The 26,191-nt window shown below is 61.2% G+C and overlaps 3 protein-coding genes across 3 annotated transcripts in view; all 3 read left to right on the plus strand.

Moving 5' to 3' along the window:
* Window positions 1-998: 998 nt before the first annotated feature.
* Window positions 999-5,288, plus strand: PRDM8 (PR/SET domain 8). Its single transcript, XM_086747030.1, has 4 exons — window positions 999-1,128; window positions 2,440-2,660; window positions 2,824-3,055; window positions 3,285-5,288. The coding sequence occupies exons 2-4, from the start codon at window positions 2,442-2,444 to the stop codon at window positions 4,703-4,705; spliced, it is 1,872 nt and encodes a 623-aa protein (XP_086603156.1). The 5' UTR covers window positions 999-1,128; window positions 2,440-2,441; the 3' UTR covers window positions 4,706-5,288.
* Window positions 5,289-12,815: 7,527 nt separating this feature from the next.
* FGF5 (fibroblast growth factor 5) lies at window positions 12,816-21,070 on the plus strand. The gene is made up of 3 exons (XM_086747108.1): window positions 12,816-13,110; window positions 15,491-15,594; window positions 19,746-21,070. The coding sequence occupies exons 1-3, from the start codon at window positions 12,828-12,830 to the stop codon at window positions 20,088-20,090; spliced, it is 732 nt and encodes a 243-aa protein (XP_086603234.1). The 5' UTR covers window positions 12,816-12,827; the 3' UTR covers window positions 20,091-21,070.
* A 2,602-nt stretch (window positions 21,071-23,672) lies between these two features.
* CFAP299 (cilia and flagella associated protein 299) overlaps window positions 23,673-26,191 on the plus strand; it is a 159,666-nt gene continuing 157,147 nt past the window's right edge. The window contains exon 1 of the mRNA XM_086746599.1: window positions 23,673-23,764. Coding sequence (XP_086602725.1) covers window positions 23,673-23,764 — 92 coding nt within the window. The remainder of the gene's footprint in view (window positions 23,765-26,191) is intronic.

The raw sequence follows: 26,191 nt of genomic DNA on the forward strand, positions 1-26,191 counted from the left end.
CCCTTTGAAGCAGGAATTGAAATCCAAATTTTTACAGACTGGCGGTTTTTTTTTTTTTAATGTTATGACAATGTCCGTTTTAGGAGACGCTGTGTTTTGTCGAATTAATAAGATAAATGTTGAAAGCATATTATATGCAGCCTTTAATCCTAATGCAAGGAAAATCGTAATTATGTAGAGGATAAGTGAATTTGAAAGCCAAACATCAGCCCACTCTCTGATTGCAAACAACGCTCCGTTCGCCTCTGGAAAACGCTTTGTGTCCTCTTTTGTTTAGTGCAGGGGGCTTTTAATTCTATTTTTAATTTTTTTTTTTTAAATCTGTTTTGTGTCTGAAATGAGGGCGATAAGGGAGGAACGGGTAAACACATTTTCCGTGCGGTAAAACCCTTATTTTGGCACCGAGCCTCCGCGGGTGCTTTCTCTTACCGCGTCCGCCTGCGCGTCCCTCAGCCCCGCGTCTGCGGGGTGCGGGCCCGTGCGCTCCCTCGCGCCCCGGGAAGGCGAGGGGCTGCGGAGGCCGGGGCCGCCCCGTCGGCTGCGCCCCCCTCTCCGCTCCGGGCAGCGAAGACCCCCGGGGCTGCCTGCCCCCGCTGCCCGCCTGCACGTCGGGCCCCGCCGCGGCAGCGCGGGCGGAGCGGGGCCGGAGGTGAGTGCGACCTTCGGCACCGGCATCCCTGCCCGCCGGTACCCCGGTACCCGCGGGTCTGGGGGCTGCCCGGCGGGTGGGAGGGCAGAGCGGGCAGGCGCCCGACGGGTCCCCCCGGCCGGAGCGGCGGCCCCCCAACCCGCACGCTGCCGCGGGGAAGGGCCAGCGAGGGGGTGCCCCCGTGTGTGTGTGTCCCCCCGCAGGTGCCCGCCGGCGGGGCCAGGTGAGGAGCGGGCGGGCGGGCGGCGAGCGGACAGCCCCCGAAGGGGTTAAAGGGAGGGGACGTGGGCTGTCACGCGTCATTGGGCAGATTATGTGCAGCAAACAAAAAGTGTGTGTCTGCGTGCCAGTCACTCACTGCACCGCGTCCATCTGCACCGCTCGCCTCGCCCGCCCGCCCCCGGCCCGCCGCCCCCCGCCATGGGCCCGCACTGACACTGCCGCCGCACCGCTCCTCGGGGCGAGGGCCCGCTCTCCCGGTGAGTGCCGGCGGGGCAGCCCCGCCGGTGGGAACAATGCGGGGCGCTGCCCCTGCGGGGGGCCGGGGCGCGGTGGCCCTGCCCGGGCTGCGGGAGCGGCCCCGGCACCGCCCGGGCCGGACAAAGGGCGGGCGGGGGGGAGGCAGCGCCGCGGGGTCGGGGCGGGCCGGGGGGGCTGGGGAGACGCGGGGCCGCGGGGAGCCGTGCGGGGCCCGGCGGCAGCGGGCGGAAAGTTTGGCGGGGGCCGCCGGCGGCCCTAGGTTTCGTTTGGCGGAATTACCGGTTCGGGGAGGGGACGCGGCGGGCGGCACCGGCACCGGGAGGCGGTGAGAGCGCCCGGCCCGCGGCCCTCGCTCCCGGGGAGGGAGGGGGAGAACGAGGATCTCTGCGCCGCCGCTCCGGGGGCCGAGTTCCTGGGGCGCCGATCGCCTCCAGAAAACGGAGGAGGAAGGCGGCGCGGCGGGGCCGTGCCCGGTGCGAGCGGCCCCGGGTACGAACGGCGCGCCGAGGGAAACGCCGGTGCGTTCCCGAGCGAAGCCGAGAGGATTGGTTTCGATGCCAGATGGGGCGGTGGAAAGGCGGCCTTGCAGTAACCGGCTGGGAAGGGGCCCCGCCGCCCGTAGCCCGGGCGCCCAGCTCCATCCCCGGGCTCCGTACCGCGGCGCACGGCGGAAGGCGCGGGCATCCCCGCCGTCCCCTGCCCTGTCCCCGTTATCCCCTGCCCGTTATCCCCTGCCCGCTCCCTGCCCGCCCGGCCTCCGCCCGCATCCTTCCCCCCGCACAGCGCGGCAGCCGGGGCTCACCCTGCTCCATGAATACGCGTGTCGAGGTAAAAATAATTACCTCTGCTCGCTGCTTTTAATTAAAGTCTGGGAGGGAGGGTGCCGGATTATGGTAATGGGCAGGCGCACGTCCGCCGCTCCGGGCCGCCGCCGAGCGCTCGGTGACAATGACAAGCGCCGCTCCCCTCCGGCGGGGCCGCGGAGCCCGGGGGTACCGGCTGCAGCCCCCGGCCGCCGCTCCCCCCCGCGCCGGCCCCGCTCCCGCTCTGAGCGAACCGCGGCGGCCTCCCCGCGCTGGCCGCCCGCTCCCCGCGCTGCTCGCCCTCCTGTTTTGTTCGGTTCTTTTTTTTCCCCGGACGGTGACAGTCCTCGCCTACCCCTTATTTTTGTATATTTTTTAAATTGCGTGTTGATTACAATTTATTTTTTTTTTTAAATTGTGCTGTGTTCTCGCCGGCGGGTCGCGGCCGCGTCTGGGCGCAGCGCTGCGGCTGTAACATCTCGGCTCGGCCCCGCTCTCCGCCCGCAGGCATGGAGGACGCCGGCGTCCCGCGGGGAATATGGGACGGGGACGCCAAGACGGTCCAGCAGTGCTTGACTGACATTTTCACCAGCGTTTACACCACCTGCGACATCCCGGAAAATGCCATTTTTGGCCCCTGCGTCCTCAGCCACACGTCCCTCTACGACAGCATCGCCTTCATCGCCCTCAAGTCCACCGACAAGCGCACCGTCCCCTACATCTTCCGGGTAAGAGTCGCTCGCCTGCCGCGCCCCGCCGCTCGCCCCGACGGCCGGAACCCGAGCGCGCCCCCGAAGCGGGGTGCGGGGGCCCCGCCGCCGCCGGGACGCTGCCTCCCGCCGGCCGGCCCGTCCGTCCGTCCGTGCGCGGTGGTGAAAGCGGGGTTCGCAGGTGGACACGTCGGCGGCCAACGGCTCGTCGGAGGGGCTGATGTGGCTGCGGCTGGTGCAGTCGGCGCGGGAGCGGGAGGAGCAGAACCTGGAGGCCTACATCAAGAGCGGGCAGCTCTTCTACCGCTCCCTGCGCCGCATCGCCAAGGACGAGGAGCTGCTGGTGTGGTACGGCAAGGAGCTCACCGAGCTGCTGCTGCTCGGCCCCGCCCGGGCCCCCGCCCGCACCAACGGTGGGTGCCCTGCGCGGCCCCCCCGCGCCCCTTCCCGCGGCCGCGGGTGACCGGGGACCGCCGTGGTGGGGAGGGGGGAGGCCGGGCGGGGACAAGCGGCCCGCGTCGGGACAGCCCCGGTCCCCGTTTCCCTTGATCCCGCGGGTACACCCCGTCACCGGCCCCGGCTGACGGCTCCCCCGTCTCTGCGTGTGTCCGTCCCGTCCCGCCCCGTCCCGCCCGGCCGCAGGCTCGCCGCCCTTCGCCTGCCCCGAGTGCAGCCAGCGCTTCCAGTTCGAGCTGCCCTTCGCCGCGCACCTGCGCTTCCGCTGCCCCAAGCGCCTGCACGGCCCCGACAGCGGCCCCGCCGCCCCGGCCCCCGGCGGCAAGGACGGCGCCGGCAAGGAGCAAGAGGCCGCCAAGTTCGGCAAGCCCGCGGGGCCGCCGCACCACGCCTTCCCCGCCCCCGACGGTGGCGGCGCGGCCGCCAGCACCAAGCCCTCCACGGACTTCCACAACCTGGCGCGGGAGCTGGAGAACTCCCGCGGCGGCTCCCCGGGCCGGCCGCCCCCTGCGCAGAGCGGCCCCGCGCCGCCGGCCGGGCGGGGCAAGCGGCGGTTCCCCCCGGAGGAGGAGGAGGACGAGGATGAGGACGAAGAGCGGGGCCCCGGAGCGGCTTCGCGGGGCCGGTTCCCGGCGGAGCGGCCCGGGCTGCCGTCGGCGCCCAAGGAGGAGCCGGGCTGCGCCCCGCAGCAGCAGCAGTACCGGGCGGCCGGCTCCTACTGCGGCCTGGAGGAGGGCGGCCGCCTCTTCGCGCCGCCCAGCCCCGAGACCGGGGAGGCCAAGCGCAGCGCCTTCGTGGAGGTGAAGAAGGCGGCCCGCGGCCCCGAGCCCGACGGCGGCGGCGGCCCCGAGGACGGCCAGGAGCGCACCTCCCCCGCCGCCCCGGGAGCGGGCGGCGGGGAGCCGGGGCTGTGCCCCCGCGGCGGCCCGGGGGGCCCGCTGACCGCCCGCCTGGAGGGGGGCAGCCCGGCGCGGGGCAGCGCTTTCACCTCCGTGCCGCAGCTGGGCGGGGGGGGACCCGGCCCCGGCGGCCCGGGCGGCGGCCCGGAGGAGCGGAAAAGCGCCTTCTCCCAGCCCACCCGCTCTTTCCCGCACGTCCCGCCGCTGGTGCTGGGCCAGAAGCTGGGCGGGCTGGGCGAGCCCTGCCCCGACGGCCCCGCCGCCCCCGCCCGCCTTTACGCTGCCGAGGCACTGGCCGTCAAGCTGCCGGGCGGCGGTGAGGCGGCGGGGGGCGGCGGAGGTGGCGGCGGCGGCGGGGGGCTGCCCAAGCAGAGCCCCTTCCTCTACGCCACCGCCTTCTGGCCCAAGAGCTCGGCGGCGGTGGCGGCGGCGGGGCCGCTGCAGCTGCAGCTGCCGTCGGCGCTGACGCTGCTGCCGCCGTCGTTCACCTCGCTGTGCCTGCCGGCGCAGAACTGGTGCGCCAAGTGCAACGCCTCGTTCCGCATGACCTCGGACCTGGTGTACCACATGCGCTCGCACCACAAGAAGGAGTACGCGCTGGAGCCGCTGGTCAAGCGGCGCCGCGAGGAGAAGCTCAAGTGCCCCATCTGCAACGAGTCCTTCCGCGAGCGGCACCACCTCTCCCGCCACATGACCTCGCACAACTAGCGGGGACCCCCCCTCCCGGACCCCCGGATCCGCGGCAGCCCGCCGTTCGCTCTCCTTTCCTTTCGATGCACGCGTTTTCACTTTCCGGGGAAGGGCGGGGAGGGCGGCAGGGGAGAAGACGAGAAGAAGAAGAAGAAAAAAAAGAGGAAGACAAAAGAAAAAAAAAAAAAAAGAGCACCGGGGAAAAAGAAGAAAAAAAGAAAGGAAAAAAAAAAAGCAAATGACTTAAAATACATTTTTAAAATGTCATATATTGCAACATATTGATGCATTTGTCATACATTTCTACTTAAATTATTAAGCACTTATGGTTTAGATGTAATAATAATTATATGTCGGGGTAAATTTTTATTTTAGATATGAAGCTGCGGGCGGGGAGGCCCCGCCGCTGCAGTGTCACTTGGTGCCCGTGAAATGGAGTCTCGGTAGTTCCGTGTCACCTTTCCTTTCCGGTTTGGGTTCCATTTGGTTTTGTTTTTTTTTTTTTTCCTCCTCCCCCCTCTCTCGAAAAGATTTATTAAACTTTATAGTTTATCTGGGTATGTTGGATGCTTTGACAATAAATGACTTTATTTTCTTCAAAGCACCTGGACGTTAATCGATGCCGGGGGATGCGGGCGGGCGGCGAGGAGCGGGGAAAGGGAGAGACCCGCGCCTCGCCCCTCCGCTCTGCTTTCCTTCGCTGCTTCCTTCCTTCGGCCTCTCCCCCCGTCCTTCCGCCTCTCCATCCCCGTTTCGCCCGCATTTTATTCATCCTTTGTTTCTCTCTCCTTCTTTCATTCTGTCCTTCCCTTCCTTTCGTCTTCCTTTCCCGGTTTTGGTTTTATTTCGTTTCTTTCTTTTTTGCCTTTTTACATTTGTTTTATAATCTTTCTGTCTCTTTGTCGTTTCCCTCTTTCCTCTCTCTGTTTCTCCTTTTCCTTTTTCATCTTCCTTTTTCCTTTTTCTTTCCATTTTCTTTTTCCTTTTCCCCTTTTCCTTTTCCCCCTTTTCCTTTATTTTCCTTTCCCCTTTTCCTTCTTTTTCTTTTATTTTCCTTTTCCTTTTTGCCTTTTCGATTTTCCATTTTCCTTTTCATTTTATTTTCCTTTCCCTTTTCCCATTTTCCTGTTTTCCCGTTTTCTTTTCCCTTTTCCCCCTTTTTCCCGTTTTCCCATTTTCCCCTTTCCACCCCCCCCCCCCCTTTTCCTTCCAGCCCCTTTCAGGTCTCCTCTTTGCTCCATGCCACCCACCTATCCTCCTCACCCCTGCCGGGAGCCTCTATTGCCCCCCACCCTTACCAGGGCTTGCAGGGTGGGGGTGCCCGGGCCCTGACTGTGGGCAGAGCCCCCGGGGTTTGCACGGGGTGACAGGGCCGGCAGGAGCCCCCAGCCCAGGGTGTCCTGGGGCAGGGAGTGCTTGGGGGTGGCTGAGGTGGGTCCCCTCTGCCCCGGTGCTTTATTGGGGTGATGGGACCACAGCCAGGACACAGGGGAGGGCTCAGGAAAGGGGGATCCTCCCTGGGCACGGGGCGGGGCACGGGGTAGCGTGGCTGGACAGGCACCGCCTGCAGCGGGCACATTTCACGCCAGATCCGCGTGTTTTGGGGTAGAAAACAGAGCCCTAGCCGGCGCGGCAGCTTGGTGGTGTGTTGCAGACCCACTTCCACGCACAGGCTGGCATAACTGTGGCGAGGGCCGCGTGTCGCAGGGACGAGGCTGCGCGTGGCTCAGCGGGGCCCTGGCAGGGAAAACGTCCCAGAGCAGGAGGGGTGTAAGACAGGAGCCCCAGCCCGGGAGTCCTGTGGCTTTGTGCCCAGGGGGCTACGGGGACCACCAGTGCCTGCTGCCGCCTGTCCTGGGGTTTGCCATGAAGCACCCGGGCCTGCTGTGAAGCTCTTACGGCTCCGGGGAAGCGGCCTGGGGTGTGAGACAGGACACGCGGACAATCTGGGCTCACTGGGAGCCTTCCCATCTCTTCCCGGGAAGAGCGGAGGCTGATAACCAGCACGGGCCCTGCCATACCACAGAGGGGCACAGGCGGGTCCCTGATACCCAGCTGGCATCACAGCCCAGGGGTTTCCCCCAGACAATGCATTTCCCGTTCCGATTGCTCCCCACGGGCTCGTAGGCTGTGCAGGAAACTCTTCCCCCACTCCCGACGCAGTTCCCCCCATCGCCGCCCTTGCCCCTGCAAGCCAAAATTTGCCTGGTCCCCCGGGACTGCAGAAAACCCCCCAGCCATTCACCCCGGCCGGGAACACGCGTGGCTCCACCTGTTTGCCATTAATTGCGGGGCGAGGCCCTAATCACCACTCGGGAGCTGTCCTCAAAGGCGGTCAGACGGCGGCGGCTGCCCGCTTGCGGGAGGCCGCGCTGGGGCTCTCTGCGCGCCGGGGCCGTGGGACCGGACGCTTTTCCCCGCGTGGCCGTGGGACCGGACGCTTTTCCCCGCGTGGCCGTGGGACTGGATGCTTCTCCCCGCGTGGCCGTGCCCACGCTCCCCGCGCCGGGGCCGCGGGACCGGACGCTTCCCCCGCGGGCCGGGGCCGGGGGGCGGGCGGACAGCGCCATCTAGCGGCGCCGCCGGCGGGCTCAGCTGGGCGCGGGCGCGGCGCTCGCCCCCGGGGGTCGCGGGGCTGTGAGCTTCACTCGCGGGGCTGCTCCGCTTCCCCCCTCCCGCCTCCGGGCGCTTTCGAGGAGGCCAGTCCCGGTGCCGGTTCTCTGGGTAAGTACCGACAACGTACGGGACCTGCGGGCCGGCAATTTGATCAGAGACGTGAAGCTTTCTTTTGGCAAAATCCGGTATCAGCTCCAGAAGGGATAAGTAACACCCCACTGGCGCGGCCCGCACAAGCGGGACACGGCGTCGTAAGGGCAGGCAGGGACTTCGGTCCTGTTCGGTTGGGCCGTGACCGCAGTTTCCCTTGGGCTACGGGGGCTGCGGGTCCTTCGCTTCCCAGAGCTGCGCTGGCTTTCCTCGGGCTCACAGCGAGTGCCGCTGCCCATGCTCTGCTTTTCTCTTCAGTAAGTCCTGCTGCATGTGAAACAGGAAGGATGGGAATCTCTCTCTCTCTGTCTTTTTTTTTTTTTTTTTTTTAATGTTGTTCCCTGTCTGTGGGCTGAGGCTGTGCCGCATCCCTGCGCGGCAGCGAGTGTGAGCAGCGGCACTAGCTGGCTTCTCCAGCTCAGGATGCTTGCCCAGCATTGCAGCACCGAGGCACAGCTCGGGTTTTTCTTTGGGAGAGAGATGACCCTGTGTGCCTGCACTGGAGCATGCAGCTGCACCAGCCTGCGAAACCTACCCTGTGATTTCAGAGTGCTGTGGAGGAGATCTGGGAGCGAGGAAGGGCAGCCTTCAGCCTCGGCCTGCACTAGCGCTGCCGGGGGAGCCCATCTGCCTGCACTCAAGGTAAGGCTGCTCTGTCTGTGGCTGGGCCACACTGCAAATAGTAATAATTATAATAATAATAATAATTCCAAGAAATGCCAGTGTTAATGCTGTTAGCGGGGTGCAGCAGGCAGGCATGCACCCGCAGCAGTTGCTGTTTGAAAGCAGATCTGAATGGCGTTTGTTCTGATATGTGTCGGCAATACGCATGGACAAAATTGTGGTTTGGGGGTTTTCAGTTTGTTTGTGACACGAGAAGCAGCAGTCAGGCAGCCGCGGGCAGCGGACCTACAGCTTGCAAATCCTGATGCTGAAGCCAGGAACAGCTGCCTGCCTGGGGCCTGATCCTGCCCCACCGCAGCCAGTGGAGCTTTGCCCCTGGCTCTGCATGGCAGCGGGTTCGGCTGTGGGTTAGCACCCGCCCGGTGGGATGCGGGCAGCCAAACTCCCTGGCTGCATGGAGGCATGCTGAACAGAGCTGCTTTCACTGGATTTTGGTTAGGTCTGGACAGAGGTGCCCGAGCGAGGCTTTGATGGGGGTCAGCCCCCTCCCAGCTCCCTTGGAGCATCCCCAAAGTTCCCGGCGATCCCTGGGTGCGGTGCCTGCACACTGCATCGCAGCCTGCAGAGCCTGCCCAAAAGAGCGTGAAGAGGTTGCTTTCTCCGCCCTGTACTGCGGGCATGAGGAGCGTGTTGGGCAGTGGCGTGGAGGCATGGCAGGCAGGTGGTGGCCGAGCTCTTGCCACTGGTGTGGGTGCAGCCCTCCAGGACCACGGCACTGCCTGTCCTGCTCCCTTGCTTTGCACAGCCCTGGTCTGCAGCGATGGCTCTAGAGCCTGGCTTGCCGCGGGGACGTGCTGCAGCCCTGGGCATGGGCAGCCTGCAGGGCTCCACGAGGCATTGCCGCTCAGGAGAGATGCGGGGTGTGTATGGCTGTGCATGGATGTGCAAACACACCCCTGCTACCGACGTGGTTCCCCCTTGGGTACCAGCCGCCTGTTGGAAATCCCTCTGCATCACCATGGGATGGCTGTGGGTTTGCCCCCTTTTAAGGGAGTCTCTACTGGTGTCAGGGGGGCTGCTCGTGTCTGGGACGCTCCAGTGTGCCCTGGAGTAGCTGGGGTGCTGCAGGGGAGGCTGTGTTCAGCCTCCTCGTAAAGGAAGTGTTTTGGGGCCTTGCCTCAAAGCACGGCTTGTCCTTTCTTAGAGCTGCCTGCATCTGTGGCCTCTCAGCGTGCCAGGCTGACGTTTTCCAGTGGCAAGACCGACGCAGTGGCTTTGAGTGACCACAGTGGCTTGTGTGCCTATGGGGAAGGGACGCGTGTCACCTGTCAGCACCGGGGTTATAACTGCAATTAAATGGAGGTGGTTTAGTACACGTACTCCCAGTAAGACACTCTGCTTTCAGCTCTGCATGGAGCTGTTCCGACAGCTGAGGTGGCACCTTCCCACCTTCGGCGGAGATGTCCCCGCAGAGCAGCCTGGGGTGCAGTCACCCCATCCTGCTGCAGGTCAGTCTCCCTCGGGCCACGGGCCCGTTTCGCAAGGGCTGCTTTGCTGCTGCTGGGGCAGTGTGGGGCATCTTTACTGGGGAGCAACTGGCCCCAGGGCACCCTGGGCCCGCATGAGCACGGCGATGCGGTGTCGCTCTGTGGCTCCCCGGGAGGTTGGATCCTGCATGCTGTGACTCTGCTAATACTGTGAAATAAACCTTCCTCGGGGTGAAAAAACAAGGGATGTTGAAAGCCTGGCGTGTTTTCCCCGCGAGGCCGTCTGGCAGGGCTTGGCTCGGAGCCCTTATAGCCATACACGTACATCCCGTGGGAAGCGGGGCTGCTTCCCATAAACACCGGGCTGGCAGAGAGCGCGGCGGCTTGTGTATGGCCAGGGCTCCAGCTTCACACATAAGCTCGCTGAGCAGAGCGTTGCTGGCTTGTTTAATGTCTTGTCACATTTTACCTTGTGTATTAGTAAGGGGCAATGAAATTGTGCTGGGCTCATGTTTGGAGGAGGGAGTGTTCCTGCCATGTGAAGCGCGGCACAGTCCTATGCAGCACATCAAACAGGCTCCAAAGAGCACTTCTGCTCTTCAAACAAGAAATTTAACACTTGAAACCCAACTTATGCTCTCCATTTGCTGAAAGTTTTCTCTGTAACCATGCCTTGAATAATTTAGTTAACATAACATCAGCATTGGGCTTCAGAAGCTGCTGGTGTGTGTGTCAGGGTTGCTGCTGCCACAGGCAATTACACGGGATTATTCCAGGAAGTTGACTATTACATCTGCTTATTTATTTAGGTCTAAGCCTCATACTTTTTTTTTTTAAACTGAGTTATGCTAGACAGGCACTTGAACTATTTGAAATTAGTGTGTTGTGTTAACAAATAGATACAAGTGAAAACAACCCAAGACAACGTAGTTCCTGCCCAAAGGACTGCTTGGGAGTTTTCTCTTAGCATTTCATCATGAGGATGAAAACACACCATGAGATAAGGGCAATATCTTCTCCTCGAGCCGTTTCTCTGCCAGCGTGGCTGGCTGGGCTATGGCCCTGATGGGGCCATGGGAGTGTCCCCGGAGGAGGGCGAAGGCCCCCTGCTGATGGGCAGGAGCCCCCACCTCAGGTAGGACCTCACCTCCCAGGCAGGGTACCCATGTCCTATCCCATAGTGGGGAAAAGCAGAGAGTGCAGTTGGAGAGACTCAAAAGGACTCGGCTCTTTCACAGTGCCCCCCCCCCCAGAAAGGGTTGAGAACACACGGTGCAGTGGGGTTGCCACCCACTGGAGGACCAACTTGGGCAAGCCCAAGGTGTCACCTTCTCAGTAGCCTTTCCAATGGCATCGTGCCATGGGAATTCAGGTTTCCAGGGATTTCTTCAGGGGGGAGGAAGTTGATCCAGAAGCGTGTGTGAGCAAGGCGTGCCTGGCAGCCAGAGCAGCACCAGAAGGCTGGTGGAAGCTGTGGAGATGGACACTAGGGTCAAAATTTGGGAGACTGGGCTGGCTGGTTATCACTCGGGCACGGCAGCTCAAGGTGGGCACCTTCTACTTGGGACTTGCACATGCCTCCCCCCTGCTCCAGGGCCGCAGCTGTGCCGTCACCTCCACGAGGAAGATGTGAAAGGTTTTCACATTCACCTTAACTTCTGGTGGCAGAATTAGTTTATGGTCTCCTCGACCTAGATGGAGAACAGAGGCTTCCCAGGGGCTGGTCCTTTGGCAGCTGCAGCCTTTAAAGTGAGATGCAAAAGGGGAAATCCCCCTGGTGTGAGGTGGCTGTGCCTCTGCTGCGCTGATATAGAGGGTCCAGTGCAAACAGCATGGGAGCGGTTGGTACTCCTGTCAGGTCCTTGTCTTTCTCGTGGATCTGGATTTAGGGTCAGTGTGTGCATGTAATTAAATAAATGAGATGACGTGGGTAGGTGGAAGTAATAGATTTTACCAGGCCAACCTCTAAGGCTGGAAGAGGTAAACAAGGTCTTGGGTGCGCTGACCCTCCTTCAGGTCTGTGTGTCTATATACAGGGCTGTCTATATATACACATTTATATATAGACACGTGTGCACATGTATCTCTGTGTGTATATATATATGTGCCGATAAATAGCTGGAAGTTGCAGTCATGTTGTTGTGAGATAGTTTCTGTTCACGCCAGAGTGTGCCAGGTGTCGGCCGGGCTGGGTCTGGCCCCCCAGGCGTTTGTCCCTCCCCGCGCCCCCGGCCTGTGGCCTTCTCGGGAGGCGAAGGTCACCCTCCGGCATGCCACCCGCTCTGCCTCCTTCCTGCTGAACCCGATCCCTGGGCGCGCAGCCCGGCTCGCCGTCCAGAGCTGACCCCAGGGACAGCCTCAGAGGGCTTTCTGGGGAGGGTTTTAGGGGGGGAAAAAATGCAGATTTGTGAGAGCAATAGGGGCACGGAGGTGTGGTGTCAGGGCTGTGTGCTGGGCAGGGGGAGTTTGGCTGATGCTGGTTTTTCCGGGAGCCAGAAAAAGCAGAAGATGGTGCGGTGCTGGGGTGATGGAGGGGCTGTTGCTGCAGGGTCTTCTTGCTTGCTGTGGTGCTGTGTGGCCATGGTCTGCGCAAAGGGGAAGAAAGGCAGCTGTGGGTGCCGGGGCATCCAGGCGCGAGTCAGGGTTACTGCGTGGGCAGCGGGCGGCCGCAGGGCAGGTGTGAGGACGCAGCATGGACAAGGGGCAGCACTTCCCCGCAGGCCCCGCGATGCTGTTCGGGAGTTTAGGTGGCAGGAGACTGACCCCCACGGGCTGCGCTCTGGGGCCGAGCGGGGCGCGGACACCCGTGCAGCAGGGAAAGTGGTCCTCCTGTCTGGGGGGCTGCCTCGGGCCCCAAACCTGCCCCACTGCCCCCTGCCCGGGCCGCGGCTGTGCAGCTGCGGCTGGCCTCCCCCCGCTGCCCTGGCCCGGGGGGCTGCAACCCAATCCCGACCCACGGGCCCTCCGGAGCCCCTCGCACGCCCGTGGGAGAAGCCGCTGTCACGGTATTTCGGGGCGGTAACCCGAGGCGGGCCGGACAAGTTAATTCCCCAGATTTATGCGGCCCCCGAGCCCCAGCATCTGCTGCGGGGGGCGGCGCGGGGGGTGTCGGCGCTGCCGGGGCCGGGCACAGGTGCGGGGCCGCCGCCCGCTTATAAAGCCGGCGGGGAGGGGCGCCCGCGGCCCCGCCGTGCCCGGTCCCCCCCGCCGGGGCTCGGCGGCGGAGCGGGATGCGGCGCGGCGCCCTCCCTCCCGCCGGCAGCATGCGTCCGTCGTTCCTCCTCCTCCTCTTCCTCCTCCTCGTCCTGCCCGCCCGTGCCCGGCGGGAGCAGGTGCCCGGCAGGGCGCAGCCGGGGCCGCCCGGCCGCAACGCCCCCGCGCCTTCCTCCTCCTCCTCTTCCCCGGCGGCGGCGGGGCCGCGCCGCTTTCCGCGGAGCCGCCCGGGGCGGCGGCGGGGCCGGCTGTACTGCCGGGTGGGCATCGGCTTCCACCTCCAACTGCACCCCGACGGCCGGGTGGACGGAGCCCACGACGCCAGCCCGCTCAGTGAGTGCGGGGCAGGGGTGCGGGGGGCGGCGGGGCTGCACCGTCCCCGTCCCGGGGTCCATCCCTCTGCTCGCTGCCGCCTCTCCCCGCGGTAAGCTGGGCCCGGGTGGATCCAGGAGGGGGGGCCGGGGGTCGCGGCCGCGGGGAGCAGAGCGCGGAGCGGAGCGGGCTCTATCCGGCTGATTTTGGGAAGTGCTGCCCCGCGGGGTCCGCCGGCCTGGAGGAAGCGAGTCGGTGGGGAGGGGTGCCCAGGCGTGGGGTCTGCCCTCCCCTCCAGCACCTTGCCGGGGTCCCGGGGCGGGACGCTGCACCGGGCTCTCCCCAGCGCCCCTTCCTGTCCTTTCCCCGCGGAACTTTTCCATCCTTCCCTCTGCATTCCCGTTTTCCCTGCACAGCGGTAGCACACGTTCAGTTTAAAAATAGGACTGGGGCTGACGCTCCCCTGAGGGAAGGCTGTGCTGGCTCACGCTTATCCTCCGGGCTGGAGCTGCCGTGATATCCTGTTAGCGGGAGCGAAATGGCAGGCGGGGATGAAAAATCGCTTCAAGAGCCCGAGGGCTTGGGCCTGAGGTGACCCTGGCAGCGCGTGTGGTTTCAGCTGTCGGATGCGCTGGATGCGACCAGGGCCACATCTGGCCTGGACCGGATAATTTGGGCCCCGTGAAGGAGGGCCGTCTGTGGGCAGGGATGCTGGTGGCCAGGCACCCTGCTTGGGGTTTCGGGGAGTGCTGGGAGAGCATGGCCGGGAGGGCGTTAGGGGGCCGCAAAGGGGATGGGTGGGAAAATGCAATGTCCACGCTGAGGCTGTTTTGGGAGATGTGAGCTTGGAGGGGCTACCTGTGCTGTGCTCCCCAGACCCTGTCCCACAGCAGCATGGTGGAGGGGCTCTCCCTTCTGAAGTGTACGTGTGCAGCCTTTGATGCCACAGCTGTCTCGCAGGAACTTGGATTATGTGAAGTTCCTTCCTCTTTAATCAGGGATTTTCTCCCCGGAAAGGCGACAGCGGCCCCGGCTTCAGGGTGGAGCCAGCCCCGGCCGGTGGCAGGGGGTGGCCGTGCTGAGGTGTTACCCTGAGGAGCCGTCCATGCCCCATGGGGAAGAAGGCAGCTTTTGGCAGGGAAACCCTAGCTTTGGTCCTGGGGAAACTTGACTTGACCCAGGGCACCCCAATAATGGGGCATGTGTCTCCTGGCCAGCACAGCCACCCCCATAAAGGCCAGCTGATTTTGGGGTGCCCTCAGGGGCCTGCAGCGTGCTGGGGAGGCTGCACGCCTTCTTGCAGTGGGGCTGCACAAACCCATGCCTCCAGGCAGGCACCCCGCTGGGGCATGGGGGTGAGGAGGGGCAGCCCACCAGCCCCCCAAAGCGCCCCCCAGGCCCTCAGTGCTGGGACCTAGGTGCCTCTGGGAGCTGTGCTTCCTCCTTAAAATAAACTTGGGAAGTGGTGATCCGATCCCCGGCCCAGGGATTTAACGGCGGCTTCGTGTTTGCTCTTGGAACGTTAATCCGCGCGGCCTTTCGCTGGGGCTGGGCAAGATGCTCTCGTGGGCTCCTTCCTTTGGGGCTGGTGCCACGCCAGGGCTGCAGCTGGAGTGAGCGATGTTTTTTTTCCCAGGGTAGGAAGGGGGTGCTGAGGATGTGGTGCTTCCCTGGCTGCCTGGGCTGGTGGGGGCACTGGGGGGGGCGCCTGACCCTTGCCACCACCCTTGCTCTGCCTGGCGGGAGAAGACGCTGTGCGGGGGAGCAAAATGTGCTGGTGCTGTTGCCGAACGATGCTCAGGGGCTGAAGTTCTTCTCTGAGATGAGTTACAGGTCACGCACGCCCCACTGGGGGCCAGGGCCCAGTCCTGCTCAGAAAATACCTGTTTGAGGGGAGAATGGCTTGTCTTCTTGTGGCTGGGCTGTGTAGTGCCACGCTCCCCGAGTCCTGCTGCGCAGAGGGGCCTCAGAAACCTTTATTGGCACTTCTAGCCCCAAACGGGGTGTGTGACACTTCTTATTCCCAGAGCCCGGCGTGTAGGGGAGGAGGACGGGCAAGGCTCATCTCAGCAGCCTGGCTGGAGACTCAGGAGACTTTTCCCAGCCTTGAGAGGCATCTCCCCAGGGATGAACTTGCTCTGTCGCACCAGAGTCAGAAATTGTCCTTAAAAGTTCAGCTTTGAAAGAAAACAAACCCCACCACCCTGTAGCTGTCCCAGAGTCGACGCAGGTCGCTCTATGAGGCAGAGGGACGGAGCAGGAGGGCCGTGTGGAGCCAGGCAGCTGAGGAACAGGGTCATGTCGAAAGGAAATGCAAACCTTTGAGACTGATTTATTTTTTTTCTTTGTCACACCGCTGTGAAAAGAACTGTGATTTATTTTGGGATTTCTGTCATCCTAGGTATTTTGGAAATATTTGCTGTGTCTCAGGGGATTGTAGGAATACGAGGAGTTTTCAGCAACAAATTTTTAGCGATGTCAAAAAAAGGAAAACTCCATGCAAGTGTAAGTAAACCCCCCTGCTTATCAGTATGTGTTGTTTATTAAAGGCCTTGTCACACCTTAACGTGCACGCAGCAGCAGTGTTCCCGGGCAGAGCTCCGGTGCGCCGAGCCCCTTCGGCTGCCGGGGGGGCTCTGTGCTGGGCAGCACTGTGCAGACAGATAGGGGACAGGTGGGACCAAAAACCCCCAAGCACACAACCCTCTTTACTGCGTTTAACCAGGAAAAGTACCTTTTTTTTTTTTTTTTTTTTTTTTTTTTTTTTGCAGTTGGGTATTTGCATCAAAAGGACTTGTTCTCTGAGCACTGCTGGTTTATTTTTAGCAGCTTCTGCAGCAGATCGCGCAGACGGTTTTAGCCAAATGTCTCCCAGAGAGCGGCACGTGTGGCGCTGGGAGCCTGCCTGCACCCGTGTGCCCGCGGGGAAGGGGCTGCGGCCCCAGCGTTTTGGGTGGGTTTGCTTGTGGTGGAGAGATGTCTTCCAGCAAGAGCGTGCGCCGGTCTGCAGGGTTTTGGGCAGGTGAGGTCCAGCCTGTGTGGGAGCGTTGCAGCTAGAGCGGAAAAATCCCAGTAACTCTGGTTTCTGCAGGCTGCTTTCTGGAAGGTTGGGGTTTCCTTCAGGGCTAGTTTGGCTTTTTCCAGGCTCTGTGCATTGAACACATCCTATACAGTGATTTCGGTTCTTTCAACTTCAAAATGCTGCTTCCTAATTTTTTAATGTTTGTTCCAGAGATCATGTAGGCAAATGAAAGTAACTACTGTGCTTACCTGAAAGTCATCATCTTTGAAAGGTGTGCAGTAATGCAACACCCAAAGAATGGCGTTTTTATGGCAGCACGTGTCACTCGGGTTTGTTCTTGGAAAGCCATTCGGTGCTGGCAGCCTGGGAGAGGGAAAAGCCGGTTGCCTGCCCCGCGGTTATGAGACAAAGCTCACTGGCACCAACTGAACGTTACTGATGTGCTCTCACTGCCCGAGCCTGCAGATTGCCTTTGAGGGAGACTTATAAACTGGCCTCTCTCTCCCTTCAGTTTTACTGGAGTGTTGATCCTGAAACCTAATGATGCTTAAAGGGTGAGCGCATGGCTGCATGTTTTAGGAAACAAAGTCGTAGCAGGAACAGCATCTAAGGGAAAGGGGCGATGGCTGCGCAGAGGAAAACTCGAGGGAGGGAGATGGGGCAGGAAACGGGAGAGCAGTGGAAAGGTGCAGGATGGAGAGGAGAGAGGAGCAGGCGGAGCGTGATCCTCCAGAGCCTCACATCCCTCCCGGCGCACAATGGGCCCCTTCTTTGAGCCGAAGCCTTGATTTATGCCCTGGCGCAGGCAGAAATTAAATCAAACCTTGTTGGTGTATGGTTAATTGTCAGCACACAAAGGGCAGCGCCGGAGAGGGACCTCAATTAGGCAGGTCAGAGCGGGGAGTGAGGACACACGATGCCCTGCTCGGATGAAAGCCGCGAATTTGTAGAAACTTGACCCAAATGTCTAAAGATTGCTGGGCTAAATAATGCCGATAATGCAAACTCGGCATCTGTTGTTCTTTCCTGCCTTGGCAGGATGAAGTTATTTCATGGCCTAATGAGTTCTGAGCAGTACAAAGCACGTCCTGCGCCCGTCACTCAGGGCAGCGCTTTGATATGGGAGTCACGCCGGTGACTTTGTGCCGAACCACAGATAAAAGTCATTCCTGCAGGGATTCGGGCTCCTTCGAAACGGGGCCCGGGTTTATCCCAGCTCAGTGCTTTACAGCAGCCTGCCTTTTCCTTTCTTTCTTTTTTTTTTTTTTTTTTTTTTTTGATGGCAACTTAATTAAATTACCAAGTGGTTCATTTTTAGAGGCACCAGCTTCAGAAAATGACAGTAATCCCGGCAATTATCAGTTGCATGCACAGATGGCTTTTTCCTCGTGAAATCCTCGGTCCCCTGTTTGTGCCTTTTTAGCGTGGAATGGGCAGGAGGGGTTTGGTGTCTGTCTGGGCAGGGGCCAGCACAAACCCTGAGGAGCGATCTACCCGCGAGGGGCTCGGGTACTTCTCCTTTGTCAGGAGTTGTTCCAAGTGGACCAAACGCTGCGGTCCGCTCTGGGGCAAATCTGTTGAATTGGATTTTGCCAGGTATTTGCCTTCAGGTTGGCTCGTTATGATTGTCTCTGGAGCTGCTGCAGAGTGAATCCAATGGCCGGCCAGCGCACCGTGGCTGCACCGCCTGCCCTGTGCTGGAAAAACTGCCTTTTCCCTGGCTGGAATGGCGCGGTCACTGAGCGGAGAGGCTGGGACACGGTGAAGCCTGTCAGAGTGATGGTCAAGCAGCCAGTGATGCCCTTCCCAAGGCGGTTTGCCGTCTGGGGGTGAGGGCTTTCCTCCGCGCGTGCTGGCTGCAGGTTTCCTTCTTCCCTGCACCGCTGGCGGGAGCAGCCTGCAGCATCCCTCCGTGTTTGGGGCTGGGGACACCCAACGCTTCCCCAAAGCCCACTTTTCCAAGGATGCTACTGTGATTCTTAGGGAGCGGTTCCCCTCCAGAACTCACTTGAAGCAGGAGCTTTTCCTGTGACACTCCAGATGAGGAGCCCGGCAGCCCTCTTGCTGCCTCCTCTCTTGGCGGGGTGTCATTGCCCCAAAACCGGTAGGCCAGACTGGAAACGCCAATTCGGCTTCCTCGGGAGCAAAGCAGTGGTGAGATTAGCCATCTGTACAGGGATACGTGTGTGCAGGGGCGCGAGAATCTTCTCTGATTCACAGCAGCGCTTTTGCAAAGCCCACCAGAGCAGATTTCGGTGTTGGACCCTCGGCTGTGGGCAGCCGCGATGCCCAGGCGGGGCAGCCAGCCTCGTCTCCTTTCAGGCGTGCGCTGCCGCCTCAGTCAATCCTAAAACTTCCCTCTCACACGAGCATGGCCGCACCTTCAGAGAGCAGCAAGGGGTCAGCAAAGGCTTGGTTCGGGAAGGTGAATGCTCGTGCATGGGTGGCACAGCACTGAGGGTGTGAAACAGACAGGGAGAGCAAACATGAATCATCGAGGGGACGTTTATTTCAAGGGAAGAGCAAAAGGAGACTTAATCCAAAGTGCTATGAGGCGAAAAAAGCATGGCAGGCTGGGGACTGTCACTTCTATGGCAGCACCCAACCCCTCTGGTTGAATCTGGGGCCTGATGCAAGGTTACAAAGCGCTGCTTGGGCGTTTTGCCTTGTTCCCTGCTGCTGGGGGTTTCGAAGCTCGAGAGCTCGGCATCCCTCTCGGGTCCATGGTTTTGAAGCCTTGCTTGGCCATCGGGTGCGGTGCCTGCGTGGCTGGAGGAGCTGTCGGGGCAGCAGGCGCTGTGCCCATGCTCAGGTAAAGCGTGGCACGGGGTTTCAGAGGGGCCGCTGGAGGTGAGGTGTGCCAGTGCTGCGGGCACGCAGCTGGGGCGGTACGACTCTGGTTTTGTGTTTCTGCATCCTTTTACTTCCCTCCTCCCCCTTGACAACAACCAGGAGCTGTTATGGGGCGCATTCAGCCTGGGCTCTGGGGCAATGGGAAGCCTTTCCCCCACTGTTCGGGAGCTGGCGTGGCCGCCTGTTTATAGGAGGCGATGGTCTTGGGCTGCATGTGATGTCCTCAGGTTATCAAGGGACAAAACGCCCCCAGTTCATTTAAGACAAAGAAGCGGAAAAAAAAAATCCAATACAATCAAAGCCATGTTCAGTGAAGCAATGAAAATATGCATGCAAATTGCCTTTCCAGATTATTAAGGGATGATTCAGCGCCCAGGCAAGGGGTGCGAGGGTGGGAATGGAAGTGGAGCGGGGGCTCAACCCTGGGGTCCTCAGTGGGGGTGTGGAGCTGTGTCCTCTCTCCCATCGGTGGGAAGGGCAGGAGAAGAGCTGGGGTGGGGAGGAAGGGTGCTGCTGGGGCAGAGCAAGCCTGTTTTTTTTTTTTTTTTTTCCGAGGAAGTCCAAAATTGGATGGCAAGCGGCTACTGGAAGTATCTGTGTTGGGGGTTTTTGGGATTGCCAGGTGCCCGGAGGCCTCAGAGTGGGTTTCCCAGGTGCCCTGTGTTGCTGCTGCCCCTTTGGACTCGGTTTTGGGAGAATTAAAAACCCGGCAAGCGTCGTGGGGCAGGGGACGGGTACAACCAGCCCTTTGCTAACCGTGTCCCCGGCTCTGTCCCCACAGGCCCGGTTCACGGCGGACTGCCAGTTTCGGGAGCGCTTCCAGGAGAACAGCTACAACACCTACGCCTCGGCCGTGCACCGCAGCCCGCGCTCGGGCCGCCAGTGGTACGTGGCACTCAACAAGCGGGGCAAAGCCAAGCGGGGCTGCAGCCCCCGCGCCCGGCCCCAGCACGTCTCCACACACTTCCTCCCCCGCTTTCGGCAGCCCCAGCCCCCCGAGCTGGCCTTCACCGTCACCCTCCCTGAAAAGAAGCCCCCACCGCCGCCGAAACCGAAGGTTGCCCCATCCCCACCTCGGAAAAACCCCGGCCCTGTCAAGTACCGGCTGAAGTTTCGCTTTGGGTAGCGCGTCATGGCGGGGATGCTGGCGTGGGAGAGGACGGGTGCCCGGGCAGTTTTCAGGGGTGACCCCGTGGGAGACCTGCGTCCCCCTCCCCGGACAGACGTGGGGAGGCTGCAGGTAGCCCTGTTGGGCTCGGGGTCTTCTCTGAGCTCTGCAAACGGGACGGCATCCTCAGAGGCCTGCGCTGGGACGGCGTAACCGGGACTTTCCAAAGAGTACTCCTGTGGTGAAGGGAAAGGACTTGATGGATCTTGGGTTAATTTTCTGTTGAAAGAAGCAGAAAGGTACCTCTACGGTGAACATATTTCTTACCTTATTTTCACTAGCGACTCTTTTGACAATCGTTTTCATACAGGAGATATGTTCATAGCCAACCTATTAAGTGCTTTTTTTTTTTTAATTTTCATTTTTTTAATCTCCTTTTTGCTGCACTTTTTTCCTCTGACCATACCTCAGGCATCGTATATCAGGTCTGCCCCTTTCCCTTCTCTTAGAAACCAGCTCCTCCCTTCCACAACCAAACAAGACCAAGCCCAACGAATTCATGCACCTTATCTGTGGTGCAAGGAGGTCTTAAAACTCTTTGTAGGCAATAACTGAATTTTTTTTTTTTTCTTCTTTAAGGGTTGCAGGCCTGGGGACGGTGGCTGTTGGCAGCCCCACTCTGGTGGTCTCTCCCATTGTTGCCTGGACAGCTGGAGGAGTGTCTCCTCCTGTCCATCAAAGTGTGGCTTTGCTGTGTTTAAAATACCTCTGCCCCGACCTGCGGAGTTCCTGCTCGCACGGCGAGGGAGCGCCGAGACCCCTTCCCTGGGGGAGCCCCCCCGTAGCCCTGCTCCCCGGGGACAGGGTGCCCGCCGGTTTCTGCCAATAGTTTGTGTTGCTGATTTCCTTTATCCTTCACAATACACTTACAGAGGGCAGAGAAAGGGTTTTATTTCATAGCAAGCGTGGCAACGTGGCAATAAACGCTGTTACAGCTACTTGTACCTTCGGAAGTGTTTTTTCCCACCCAGGTTGCCCTGTGGACCCAACTTCTTTGTCTGTTGCAGTGTTATTTGTGGAGTAACTTTATGTATGGAGTTTTTAATCAGCGTTTAGCTGTATTGTGTACGTGCAGAAAACAGCAGCATTGAACCTCACCGGTTAAGCCTTAATAGGAGCCCAGGCGAGCTGGTGTCAGCAAAAGCCCTGCAGACCTGAGCCCCGCGAGTGTCGAGTGGCAATAATGAGGGCAGGCGGCACTGCCGAGCCTTTTCTCTGGATCTGATCATGGTACAAGTCGTTATTTCTGTTGAAATCCTGGTTCTTCGCCCATCGTTCTCTTGGGCAGCCCCTGGCCGGGCGCATTCGCTCCACATGGCAGCAAGTGCTTTCGCACCAAGGCGCACGCTCCATGTGCGTGGATGGGTGGGGATGCCAGAATAAAATACAATTGTGCTTCATTTTATAACCTGGTTGCGTAATCTTTTGCCAGTCTGCTGCCTGTGTGGGATGGTTTGTTTTTTTTTTTTTTTCTTTTCTTCCCCTGAAGAAAAATGGGTGAGGACTGGGGAGGGCAGAGGGGGTGTGGGTGCTTTCCCCCTCAGACTCCATTTTCCCAGGGGCACAGGGGCTGCCGCCCCACACCTCGAGGGCTGGTGTTATACCTGGGGTTTGTGACAGCCAGGAGCAGTGCCACAGCCCCCAGCTACAGCGTGCTGACCTGTGCGGGAGGCACTAATTGCTGGACAACCCTAATTGCTGCACTCCTAAACAGATTTTTGCACTTGTTTTACACAAAAGCTCTTCATATTGCCTTTAAATCTTGTTGCACACAGAGGAAAAACCTTCTGGGGAAATCAAGTTTGAGGGGGATTTCTTTCTACCCCTCTTTTTGGGGTGCTGAGGGGAGCGGGGTGTGCTGGGGAAGGAGACGGGGAGGTCTGGTGGCTGCAAGCAAACAGGGAGCAGGGTTGTGTGTCGCCTGGTGGGATGGGGGACCAGCAGCCTCACAGGCAACGCTGACCGCGGAGCGGGCCTAGGGCAGGGCTGGTGCGAGCCTGGCAGCGGGAGGCTGGCGGGACAGCTGCCGGAAACCCGCAGGTATGCAGTTAACCATCCTCACGCACCAGCGTGGTGCCTCCCAGCGCGTGGTCAGCAAGGCTAAAAATGCTGCGATGGTGCATTGTGGACCAATACTTTTTTTTTCTCTCACGGTCGCTTTCTGAGTCATCTTTCCCTGCAGGCTTTGCAGAGATAAAAAGTCTGAGATTGCCGGGTAGGCAGCTCAAAGCACGATGTGTCCAAGAGTTGGGACAAACATTGCGTCTCCCAGGCACGCCTGACTTGGTTTTTCACCCCAGCTGGTCGCGTTGCCGCAAGCTCCCTGGGGCAGGCGGAGTGGTCACCACTACGGGGTGCACTGTTGGCGTGTGTCCCCCGGGAGTGACCCCAAACTGAGGTTAGCGCCCACACGGAAAACACTGCCTTGAACCCCACATATTTTGAGATGTCGGGGTTGGCAAGGTCTGTCATCTTTTGTTTTGTGGGTTTTTTCCTTTCTGTTCTATCGTCTCTGACTTGTGTGGTGCTGGGGAGAGAAAGCTGGGCACGAAATAAACGGAGGGGATACAAATGCAGGGGATTCCCAAATGCCTTTCCAAACAATGACCGCCTCCAGAGGAGGCACAGATCCACGCGGGGATGAGAAAGGGCTGCAGGCAGGGCGGGGGAGCGTGGTGAGCTGCCGGCCGCTCCCCAGCTCCATGGCCTTGGGTGCATTTGTTAAAATTCTGAAACGAAAGCAAGCCCCCTCACACCTCGGTTTCAGGCTCTGCAGACATCCCTGTGGAGCCGTATCCCTGCGAAATCCCCGGGAACACTCGCTGAGGTCCTGCACCCTGGATCGCAAGGCGTGGCGGCTCAGGGCCCATCAGCGGAGCCCGCGGCCGTGGGTGCAGGGGCTGCGGGGCAGGTGGCTGCTGTCCCGCAGAGCCCCGTGACGGCTTCGTTTCTGCTTCTCCTGAGTGGGCGGCCCAAGAAACCCTCCTGGAGCAGCGGCCAAAAATTAGGCAATCCCATGTCCGAAAAAATGGATGTCTGAGGCGCAGCGCGCTGGGCCTGTGGAGGTTCTAGCGGGGCTGCGGGTGCTTGGCGGGCGGGGCGGTGTCCAGTGCGTGGGTTGTCCCACTCGGGTTTGCCTTCGCGGGTGCAGCGGTGCAGGGCGCTGCTCGGCACGGACGCCTCCCTCCCAGCCCTTCGGCCGGCGCACGGCGCTGCGGGCCAGCCCGGCACCACTGCGAGCAGCCCCCCCCCCCCCCCCCCCAAAAAAAAAACCCGCACCCCCCAACGAACAACGATCCGCACCGCCACCAAGGACCCCCAGAGCCAGGACCCCCGCCCGGCGGCGGGCAGGGGGCTGCACCCACCGCCCTCATGGGGAGGGGGGGTGAGGGGGGGGGGCGGTGGGTGTGTCCGCCGCCGCGCGCCCTCCCCTCGCGCCCCGCCGCGCGCCGCGCTCCGCGGCCCCGCGCGTGCGCTGGTGGGGCGGGGCCGGGCGGCACGTGCCGCCGCCGCCCCGGCGTTGCCAGGGACGCGGGGGAGATGGCGGCGGCGGCCGGGCTGCCCCGCCGCTCCGCACCGACAAGGAGCCCCGAGGGTGGCGGCTGGCGGCGTGGGACCGGCGCTACTTGGAGGTCAGTGGGAGGCGGGACACCGTCCCGGGGCGCCCCGGCCTCCCGCAGGCAGGGCGGGCGCGGTAGGCGGCTCTGTGGGCCTGGGGCCGGAGCTCGGGCGTGCCAGCCGCGGCGGGAGAGGGCTGCGTGGCCACGGGGCGGGTCAGCGGGCGGCTGCGGAGGGAGCGAGGCCCGCGGTTGGTCTGAGGGGCTCTCACCGGCAAACTCCCGTTCTCAGGGAGGAACCGTGCCGCTCCTCTCCGTACGAGCTTTCCCAGGAGGGAGGAGGCGCCGGTCGTGGGTCCGGACAAACTGCCCCGACCGGCTGGAGCCGAGCAGCAGCGGGGCGGCGGCGGGCAGGGGCAGGGCGGTGCTGGTGTGCGGGGAAGGGCAGCGGGGCAGCCGAAACGGGGCTCTGCGCCCGACTGAACCGCGGAGCGCGGGTCCGGACCAGAACCGCGTCCTGGTGAGCAGCCGTTCGCTTTGCCGTGCTTCCTGTCGGTATCACCCGGAGAAACAGAGCGCGGCAGCAAGCGCTCGTCTGGCCAGAGACATAAGAAGGGATGAAGGCAGCGAGGCTGGTTTTGGTGTGGAAAGGGCACCTCAAGGTAGTGCTGGCCCGCTTTTTACCCGAAATTGTGAACAAGATCTCGTCCGCTGCTTACGAAGCCCGATTTTTGGGCTGACTCATTCCAAGGGATGTGTCTCTTCGAGCAAGTCACGTCACAGTGCTATGCGAAGGGTGCTGACAGTTGAAATTTTGACCTCTAAAAATGACAGTGTACATCACTCAGTGGAAAACACTGTGGGGTAAGTCGCTGAAGTTTTCTGCCTCACACTTAGAGGGCAGGTGAGATTGCTTACGGGCCTGCTGTCGGAAAGCCGTTCTCTATCCCCGTTTGGCTGTAAGGAACCGGGACCGAGCTTGGTGCCTGCCTGCACCCCGGAGAGAGCGGGTTGGGGTGGAAGCGGCAGGGGGTATTTCCTGGGGGGCTTGGGCTCTCAGGGATTATCAGGGGCCCCGGCCTCGGCAGGAAGAGAGACCTCACTCTCAGCTCCGTCGTCTCCTGTGCCAGCGCTCAGCTGGTCAGTGTCTCAGCTGCGGGGACGCTGGTTTAAACTGGGGAATGGGTTTCCAACTGGAGGTGTAAAAGGAGGAGTGCACGCCCTTTCCCGGGGCCTCGGTGCGGTGCGGAGAGCTGCAGGACTTCAGCTGCGGTGTGTTCGGGCTGCGCGGGGAGCCTTGCCCCCCTCCCCTCCCCTCCCCTCCCCCCGAGCACCCCAGCCCCGCTGGTGGGTGGCACTCGGAACTCCCTCGCCTCTGTGGGACCGGGAGCACGGCGGAGCCCGCGGGGGTCTGCAGCCCGTGCCCGGCACAGCCGATTTCGGGGGGGGTGTTAGGCAGGGTGCCTCCCCTTGCCTCAGTCACGTCCTGCGGTCGCCGGGCCCAGCGGGGTCCCGGAGCCTCCGCGCTGGTCGCGGCGCGTCGGGGCCGGTCCCTGCGGAGAGGCGGGCGGGGCGGCGGGAGAGAGGCCGGGCTGGGCCGGGGGGCGGCTGGGACCAAGCGGCAGCGCCCTCTCGCCGCGCCGCCAGGTGGCGCCCTCTGCCCGCGGCGGGGCCCGGGGCCGCGTCCCCCGTGTCCCGGCGCTCAGTCCGCTCCCTGCCCGCCGCTTCCTTCCCGCAGCGCGGGGCGGCGGCTGGTTTCTAAACCACTGGGCATTATTAATTACTCTTCTAGTGATTCCAGGTGCGGAGACGAGTGAAAACGAACTAAAGCAGAACGCTCAGTGCGGTTGTCTCTCTCCTTGCTGTCTTGAATGGGTAATCCGCCCTACTGCCCGTTTTCGTTTGGTTATTCTTGGTTTAGTTTCCCGTTCGTTTGTAGGAGGAGATATCAGGGCTGACTCACAGGGTTAGGTGGCCTATCTAACCGCTTTTGGTTGAGCAGATTATCCAAAAGTCTGCGTCAGGAGGTGCTGCGTTCACGGCTCCTGAATTGGCTGCTTGCAAAAATGTATCTGTGGTTTTCTCTGAGCAGAAAAAAATATTCATCGAGATGGACTTGGCTGCACGGATCTCAGAAACTGTTAATTCTGACTGCCCAGGTAATTTTTGCCTATGAGAACCAACCTCTTTACGCAGGTGCCTTCAGGATTCCTGTTTTGATGCTCCTCTCTATCCCCCACCCACAGCCTTGACACTGCTGTCCCATACCAAAGGGCTGACAGGGCTATTTCCTATGCACAATAATCTGCTCCATCACAGAAAAACAAGTGTGGGTCTTTTAAGTCAAAGCCGGCCTGTATTGCTTAGGACTTGAGGCGTTATTTTAATCAAAACACAGAGAAGTTAGCTGGTAAGTGACTTTTTGTGCTCTCCTTGAGAAACGAACTGGTGTTTAATGGTTTTGGAAATGCCTACAAGTGGCTGATATTCATAGCAGTGAGG

The sequence above is a fragment of the Chlamydotis macqueenii genome, chromosome 4 (assembly GCF_036417535.1).
Source record: "Chlamydotis macqueenii isolate bChlMac1 chromosome 4, bChlMac1.mat, whole genome shotgun sequence".
Classification (NCBI taxonomy): Eukaryota; Metazoa; Chordata; class Aves; order Otidiformes; family Otididae; genus Chlamydotis; species Chlamydotis macqueenii.